This window comes from Scleropages formosus, chromosome 14 (genome assembly GCF_900964775.1).
Source record: "Scleropages formosus chromosome 14, fSclFor1.1, whole genome shotgun sequence".
NCBI classification, from domain to species: Eukaryota; Metazoa; Chordata; class Actinopteri; order Osteoglossiformes; family Osteoglossidae; genus Scleropages; species Scleropages formosus.
The window spans coordinates 9,714,328-9,723,248 of NC_041819.1; the positions used below are offsets into that span (position 1 = coordinate 9,714,328).

Genomic DNA, 8,921 nt, shown 5'->3' on the forward strand with positions numbered 1-8,921 from the left:
ATATGTATTTATAGAAATCACCAACAATGGAAATCAGTCCCATTAACTTGGGAGGGATGATGAGAGTGGCCTCACTGACTCCTCAAAAACACTTCCTCGACATTTGGAGGTTTTAGCCTGCTTGTCATCCTCTGGAAAGATTTTTTTCAGCTTTTTTTTCAACCCGGCTACCTGCAAGAAGAGTCACGTGTACTGTAAGTCCATCACTGTAGTGTACAGCAGGACTGTAGTTAATTTCTCTTGGTTAATGTGCTCCCAACAGCATGTTTACTGTTCTACTACATGTAGTGAGTACTTTATTCTTGTAACAGTTTGTGTTCTTCAGTATATAACTTTTTTTGCTCGAGTTAATCTACTGTTAAAGAAAGGCATGTAATAAGGCATGCTTCTGTTTACCTTTAAACGACTATTAATCTCTACATTTTACAGAACTTTCCTGTAGCAACACCTTGAGGTATTTTATGACACAAAGAAATACTGTATGACATTAATGGTGATTGTGGTATGTGTTTAACCTTTGAATCTTAGCCCTATGAACAAGTGTGCTTCCAGTGCAAGGGTGTGTTTATCAACACCAGCTAAATTTAAGAGCAGTAGTTCTAGAAGCATGTGTGTACAAATCTGACAATTGCTTTGAACAGGGGCAACTGAAAGCCACAAGTTTAATAAATGCAAATTACTTTGGAGAAATTAATTTTTCAAATGCATAAATGTAGCTATAATTTTTATTAGTGACAAATTTATTAATGGAATGCAGGCGTTATCAAAAAGGGCCTAAGTGATGACAGAGATAATTGTTCACTACTTCTTGAATGTAGGATAACAGCAAAGAAATAAAAAAAAAAACCTGTCAAATGCTAGAAAAAAGAGCCTGATCTAGAATAAAAAGTGGGGTGAAGAATTTATGGTAGAATACATATCCTTTATGAAAATGTTTCTTTTTAATTCAGTGTTAGCACAGTATACTGCAACTATTTCATCTCAGAAAAATCAACTGATTTCTATGTTGTTAAGACATCTTAAATTGAGTGCAAACTTGTTTCATAACAACTATTACAAAGCATAGTATAATACAAAAACAAAAAGACCTCATTATGTAAAAACATAAATCAAATGTGAAGTTTCCCAAGACCAAAATGAATTAAAACAGCTACAATAAATAGAGATATTTTAGGAATGGCACTTTCACAATAGAGACACAGTTACCATGGGAAGTCTATAACAGTTTATTTGAGGATGAAACTGCAGTGCAATTATTTACAACCCCTAACTCTTCACATTCTGGGAGAACTTCTTAATAAAACTGTGATTTTTTTTTTTTTTTCCTTCTGAGAACTCTGCACCATCAGGATCATCGGAAGAGAAAAAGCTACAATTTTGGAAAGATGGAGTGTTTCAAATCAAACTATAAGTTAAACCAAAATTAATCGTATGAAACACGAACGCACTGGCACTGCACGAGGAGCAGTGTGTGACAAACTTGTAAAAGGTACCACAAAACAGTGTACATGCTTCAGTACTTTTGGTGAATGGAACCTATATTCCAAGCACTGCGGATAACAGTTGGTACCATGACAGTATGACGGCAACGTGCTTTAACACATCAGTGCACACTTTCTTCCAAAGTGCAAAGTTGAATCCTTTACAGATTCTAAGAGATGAACAACCCTGTTATTCATAATCAAACATACCATGACAGATTCAAGTTTAATACTTTAAACCATGCTCACATTTCATTAGTCCACAAAGCATATAATTATGCACCTTTGAACAATCTTGAGCATGACACTGATTTTAGAAAACAAGTTAGTTTTTATACTTTGCCCAGCCATAGGGACCTGAGTCCAGCAGATGTGAAATTGAAGTAAGAAATATGGCAGCAGTACCATAAACACAGATATTCCCTGCTAATCTCTCTGTTCTTCCTTCTACCTGGAATTTGTCCGTCTCTCTAGCGCCATCTATATTTGCATCTTTCGACTAGTGAAGTAACACTAGGAGAAACCTTCGAGGCTTACTGCAGGGTTGCATGGTCTACAAATGACGGTCTGAACAGAAAGGGTCCTTCGATACCCTAGTTAGTTTACAGCAGGAGCGGCCTCCTTGAAAAATAATTAGTTGAACATGATGGACTCAGGGTCCTGATTCATCATCTGGGCCATATGTCGGAGAACATCCTTTTTAGTAATGATCCCCAAGAGGCGCCTGAATTTAGAAAAACAAAAACATAACATGACAATCGTGCCTTTTGCAACAATGTGTAACAGTCTGACTAAATTAAGAAAGGGTCTACCGGGCTGAGATGGGGAAGGTGCTGGATTTCTCGAGACAAGCTTACCCGCTGCGTGTGACCAAACATTGCCGGAGACCCAGCTTGCGGAAGATATCCACCACTGTTTCCATGGGCGTGTGGTCCGTCACGGTGAAGGGGCTCAGGTTGAGGATGCGTCTCAGCTTGAGGGGCTGAGGGTTGCTGGCAGGCAGCTGGGGCGCATCTTCAGTGAAGTACACCACCGAGTTACTCACCACCCCGTCCTGCTTTTGACGGGCATTTTCTGGAAAATAAGAGCAACATAATGCTGACAGTAAAAAACCAACACACATTAAGGGGTATTATGGCTCAGTTTTTAATAAATTCAGCTGTAATTTCACTAAATTACTATGATTACTCACAAAAGTCCAAACACAGTCAATGCATATTTATAACTTAAAGAACTACCTGTCAACATTAAGAATGAGAAACACTGAAGTATAATTATACTATCTGATAACAATTACAACTAAACACAAGTTAGCCAGTATAACTGGCACTCCCTTGAGGATTGTGAAAAGCAGGGAAACAAACAGAAGTATGAAAACGAGAATGACAGAGAAAGGTGGATGTGAAACTATCAGGGTGACCATGTGTGTGCTGATACCCTGAAAACTCACTGATAGCCAGGATGAGGTCCCTGCGCTGTACAAAGCCGATGAGGCGCTCTGACTCTCGGGAGACCACGACAGGGAAGCCATTGTAGTCCGTCTCCTTGATGAGTGCCTCCACATCCTCCACCGTGGTGCTGTCCTGCGTGAGCACAGCCAGCGGGGGCTCACCACGGCGTGGCCGCATCACGTCCGTGGCCAGTGTGCGGTGAGTAAACTCGTCTTTCACATCCAGGAAGGGGTACCCATTCAGTTGGATGTGGGCCTCGTAGATGCCTTCTTTGCCGAAGGCGTCAGCCACCCACTTGCTGGTGACGGCTGCTGCCATCAATGGCACAATGTACTCCAGACCGCCGGTCAACTCGAACATGATGACCACCAGCGACACAGTCATCCGTGTCACCCCACCTGCAGACAGGCCACCCAGGAGGAGCCCACAACTCAAAGGTGAGTACAGAAAAAGACGACCCCTTTAAACTAAGCAAATAGGGTTTAAGTGTGTAAGACTCTGACCCAAACACGCTGCTGCTCCCACCATGGCGTAGAGGCCTGGTGTGACACAGTCTGCTCCTGGCCGACACCAGTTTTTAAAGATGATCCAGTCATGGTGGTGGTAAGCCATCTGTTCCACAGCGATGCCCACGATGCGGCCAGCGATGGCCCCTACAGCCATGCTAGGGATGAATAGCCCCGAGGGTATCTGTGCACACCAACAAAGAGATCTGGTCTACATCTCATCTACAAATGACCCCCCAGTAAAAGACACCTGCCCACATTACACACCCAGCCCCTGACCTTCATTCCAAAAGTAAATATGGTAATGATGATCTTGAAGATCAGAGCAAGGGCCAGTTGCCACAGTGCAGTGTAGACCCCAGGTCCGGCAGGCCGGTCAGGGATGTCATCTAAAGGCCTTGTCATGTTGGGGTCATTTACATAGTCACAGAGCTGAGAAGACTCCAGTGCCCCGCAGTCGTTGAAGAGCTCGGAGATGAGCTCACTGGTGCTGCGCCGTGTGTAAGGGTTGGGGAAGGCCAAAATTGCTGTTATTCCTGTCACCACTATCACCTCGAGTACTGGGTACTTCCCTAGTTGTGTCGTCTTGCGCCGCCGGCACCAGGCGATGTTGCCACGGATGAAGAGGGTCCCCCATAGACCGCCAAATACCCCCAGCAGAATGAAGGGAACAAGTTCTGCCATGTACCACGGCGTGTGGTACTCTACGTAGAACAGCACCAACCGGCTGTTTCCAAAAGGATTGATAGAGCGCAACGTGAAAGCGGCCACCAGGGCTGCGAAGAAGGACCTCCATAGTGTCTTCAGGGGAAAGTAGTAGCTCACCTGCAGAAAAAAAGACACTGAATCTTACCAGCACACCTGCACAAAAAAGGAACACTGCAACGCAGTAAACTGGAATGGCAAACGCCGTAAAGCACAAATACGCCTTAGTTCAACTGCATTGGAAGCATCCATACCTCCTCCAAGCTGAAGAGAACTCCTCCAATTGGAGCACCAAAAGCCACAGATACACCTGCTGCAGCTGCAGCAGACAGCACCTGCACAAGAAGACCATAAAAAAATACATATGCAGAGACTGCGGGACACTACTACATGTCAAGTCACTGTGTAAATAAAGACTGAATTGGTATTGACATTGACAGCTACAAGTCTTTATCAGCCCCCTAGGGCTGAAGTAAGATGTAAACGCGAGCCTTCGCGGTATATTATCTTGCTTACCTCCCGGCGTTTACCCTCGTTCTTGCTGTACTTTGAGAAGAGGCTGCAAAAGAGGTTTCCACAGCAACAGGCCACATGCACCAGCGGGCCCTCCTTTCCCAGACTGAGCCCAGAGGACACTGCCAGCACAAGTGTAACTGTTTTTATTAGCAAGGTCCACTTGCCCAGGTAGCCGCGGATGATGAACCCGCTCAAGATAGTCTTTATCTGAAAAAAGGCATTGGGAGAAATCCACCATGTCTTCACCTCATACCAGGCAAGAAACATTCAGACAACATTCAGAAACATTCATGTGTTTTGAGCTTGCAGTCATTTTCACCATAGCTGCAGTCTCGCTGTAAGGTGTTTTTGATAAAAGCGTCAGCTAAATGACACAGAAGTATTATAACTGTCCGAATAAAGCGTCACGCTCACCTCAGGGATTCCTGACCCACACGCGTATGGAGCAAAAACGCGCACAAGAGACACCGCCAGGAAAGAAAAGAACAGCGCCCAAACGATGTACAGGAAATAGTTCAAGAGATATCCCCCAGCGCCCTGATATGAGAAATGGAACAAAGCAAAGTGGTTGTCATCATACGTAATTTCAGGCTTACACGACATTACCGAGAACCGGCTAGAAATTGGAAAGGCCACGGATAACATTTTCAGTTTCAGCCAAGGAAAAGGAAATACTTGCCTGGGTGTGGCCCGTCATGAGCTCAGACCATGTCTGCCACTGCGGACATTTATCCCGGTTGTCAAAGGTGGTTTCATTTGAGGTCCAACAGCACTGCTCATGACTGTACCAAAAAGCCGACAGACAAACCCCTTCCTTTAGGTCTGTCATCCAGTCCACAGCCAGGTCAATGACACCGGCCAATGTTCCTACCAAGGAGAAAGAGGTTCGCCTGTTTCACACGGAGCAAAACACAGTTTTGTTCTAATGAATTCATGCTTCAGTGACTTAGTTAAATAATTATTATTAACAATTATTAAGCTGATGCCTTTAACCATGATGACTCAACGTCTAATGTTTGTATACCAAGCTTCTTGCGATAATTTACCACTTTACTGTATACAGCAAGGTATTCTTACTGTATCAGTCTAGGGCTAGTGCAGGACCTTCAGATTATAAGGTGACAGCCCCAAAGAATGTGACACCTGCTGCTCCGAATGTAGACACTTTATTTTATTTTATTTTGAATTCAGATCAAGACAAAAAGTTTTGTTTTGATCAGAATTTTACAAGTACTGCTAATTTTCACTTGTCTGCAACGCAACATACAACTTGGAGATTAACAGCAACAAAGTCAAATGGTTATCATGAGAGTCCTCCTAGTGCTTACCTGACAGAAGGCCGATCAGAAGCATGACCACCCATCCTGACCAGGCATCCAGCAGACTCTTCACAAACTCCCAGATGGACTCCTTACTCTTGCTAGTAATCTAGGAAGCCATTATTGAGATATTAATGAGAAATAATGCCCATGACTGTCTACCTGCCCGCGCAACAAACACCATTGTGAAGTTCGCAGATGATACAACAGTCATTGGTTTGATTACAAACAACGAGACCTCATACAGGGACGCGGAACGAAACCCGACAGCTTGGTGCTCCACCAACAATCTCATTCTTAGCACCAGGAAGACAAAGGCGATTGCGGTGGACTTCAGGAAGAAAAGGAGAACTGACCTCAGTCCTGTGCTCATAAATGGCGAGGCTGTGGAGAGAGTCCCCAGTTTCAAATTCCTGGGTGTGAACATTACAGAAGACCTCTCCTGGGCCACACACACACCTCTACTGTCACTGGAAAGGCACAACAACTACTCTATTTCTTGAGAAGACTGAGGAGAGCGAGACTGCCCCAAGATCTTGTCATGAATTTCTACCGATGTACAGTGGAGAGTGTACTGACGTACTGCAGTACAGCATGGTACGCCAGTTACACAAGACAAGAACAGAAGCCTCTGCAATAGGTCATCAGGACACCTCAGAACATCACTGGCACACAGCTACCGGCAGTCGAATACATTTATCTGTCCAGATGTCAGAGCAGAGCCTCCAAAATGATCAAGGACTCCACTCATCCTGTACATCATCTCTTCGAACTTCTCCCCTCTGCAAGGCGATACAGGACAATTCACTCACATGCCGCAGGAATGAAAAACAGCTTCTTCCCCAGAGTTGTGAAACAGCTGAACACTGCTTAATTTTTATTGTATTATACTGTATTATCTATATATCTATTTATTTACTGTGTTATCGGTTTAAACTGTTTAATTTTTATTTTTATACTTAAGTGTTATGTTTTATATTGTTGTCTGAAGAACTCGGGGAGTACCACTATAATTTCGTTGTATTGCACAACAGTAAAATGACAAAGTCTTCAATTCAATTCAATTCAAATAAGATCGCGGTATTTGTAACGCGGGGGTTGCGATGGCGCAGCGGGTTTGGCCGGGGCCTGTTCTCTGGCGGGTCTGGGGTTCGAGTCCTGCTTGCGGTGCCTTGCGACGGACTGGCATCCCGTCCCGGGTGTGTCCCCTCCCTCTCCAGCCTCGTGCTCTATGTTGCCGGGTTAGGCTCCGGTTCGCCGCAGCCCCGCTTAGGATGAGCGGTTGTGTGTTTGTGTTTGTGTGTGTGTGTGTGAATTCATAATGCTGAAACAGCAACCCCAGTAGCAGGCTTTTCTCAATCTAACAGCGTCGCTGAACGTGTCCTGGAGAGAGGAGAATTCGACAGGCGGACAGAAAGGATACAGGAGGGTGATAAGCGAGGGGACCGACCTTCCTGTGGCGGTCCGTGTCACGGGACTTCTCCCGCAGCCAGTCGATGGTGTGGAAGTCCTCGTAGGTGCCCACGTCCGGGAAGGGCTCATCCAGGAAGTCCATCAGGTTCCCGGAGCCATTCATCTCCTCGCCGGGGGTCAGGCTGCTCTCCGCTGCAGGGCCAGAGACAAGGAGGACACACGTCCAAAGTGTCACTGTGCGCACGGCACGAGCACCAAAACGTAGGCATTACACTAAGGAGGGTTAATGCAGTCTAACTTGTCTTTCGTTGTTCACTTGCCAGGTATTAGGGCCAAATGTTTTACTAAGGAGTGTTAGACACATGGGGGGGGGGGCATTAGGCTTCAGCGCACACCTCGAGGGGGACAAGTCGATGACGAAGAACACACACATCATCAATCATCAATTCTTCTCGCACAACTCTTCAAAATACACACGGGGGGTAAATACAACATGTTTCAGGACTGCCATTTGACGAGATCTGTGATGCCGATCTCAGTCAGCAGGGTCCAGGGAGCTCACTTTTTTGCCAAGGCGTCGAATGTCGTCATGATTATGGAAAAATGGGCATTAATGTTGCTTTCGCTGCCACCACGGCCACGGCGTTCGCGAACAGGAGGGACGCACACATGATAAGTCAACGTTAAAGACGCTTTTTTACGGAGACTTCTTTTCTGCAATGACTCACCTTCGGCTGCCATCATCATCCCCCGTCTCCCGCACCCGACGAGTCACAGCGACCGCTCGTGCACCTTCTGTCCGCGGGCCGCCGCGCGCATTCCCGTCCCTCTTCGTCCTTCAGCCGCCGGGGGAAGCGTATAATTTTAAAGCTTTTTTTTTTTTTTTCCTTTATTTTATTTATCTATTTTGCTTTGCACGATGCGGGATTCTGTTTATATTAATGCGCCCACAACCTGCCCTGTGACAGCAGCCCGAGGCCATGTGACGTCAGCCATGCGCCGCGCGCAGCGGGTCAAGGCGCGCGCGCGCCAGAGCGCGAAGCGGAGCGGTGCGCTAGGCTGCGTCTCCTGGGACGCGTGTACGATCGTGGAAGTGTGAGCTGCGAAACGCCCAGCGCTTGTCGTTTTCTTTTAGCTTAGGCGCGCTGCTTTATCTCACTGTGTATTTCTTGCTCTTTTCATTTCTCTGTGTTGTTTTTAGATTGCGGCTTTCCGTAGTAACTAAATTCCAAAACATGAACAAACATGATGATGATCTGTGTGGCATATCGAAATATCAACATTAATTTAATAACGGCGCTGAGGAGGGCTTATGTGGATTATGTAAATAGTTGGTGTTTGTGTATTCCTGTGCATACTAGTCCTGCGTTCCTTTCTGATTGGCTGTTATGTTGTTTATTCTTAGTTTATCACAGGGGAATTCTGGGGGGTTCAGGGGTGACCTCCTAACCATTGTGCGGAGAAGAAGGGGGTTTAGAGTGACGCGTCGTGGGGGAACTTTGCTTTGTATTGTTTGAGACCTTTTTTTTT

At 45.5% G+C, this 8,921-nt stretch overlaps 1 protein-coding gene across 1 annotated transcript; it reads right to left on the bottom strand.

The window, feature by feature from the left end:
- Positions 1-1,022: 1,022 nt before the first annotated feature.
- LOC108920403 (H(+)/Cl(-) exchange transporter 4) lies at positions 1,023-8,880 on the bottom strand. Its single transcript, XM_018729135.2, has 12 exons — positions 8,120-8,880; positions 7,429-7,583; positions 5,988-6,087; positions 5,339-5,526; positions 5,074-5,196; positions 4,660-4,866; positions 4,398-4,478; positions 3,718-4,263; positions 3,436-3,622; positions 2,932-3,330; positions 2,339-2,555; positions 1,023-2,205 (listed from the first exon to the last, which is right to left on the bottom strand). Exons 1-12 carry the CDS (start codon positions 8,136-8,138, stop codon positions 2,115-2,117), a joined length of 2,313 nt encoding a protein of 770 aa, XP_018584651.1. The 5' UTR covers positions 8,139-8,880; the 3' UTR covers positions 1,023-2,114.
- Positions 8,881-8,921: the final 41 nt, after the last annotated feature.

Bases quoted from the DNA above. Each gene is read 5' to 3' on its own strand.
- LOC108920403 (XM_018729135.2), bottom strand. The intron at 6,088-7,428 runs GTCGGTCCCCTC...ATGGCTTCCTAG, and splicing joins ACACGGACCGCCACAGGAAG to ATTACTAGCAAGAGTAAGGA. The intron at 2,206-2,338 runs GTAAGCTTGTCT...TTCTAAATTCAG, and splicing joins TGTTTGGTCACACGCAGCGG to GCGCCTCTTGGGGATCATTA.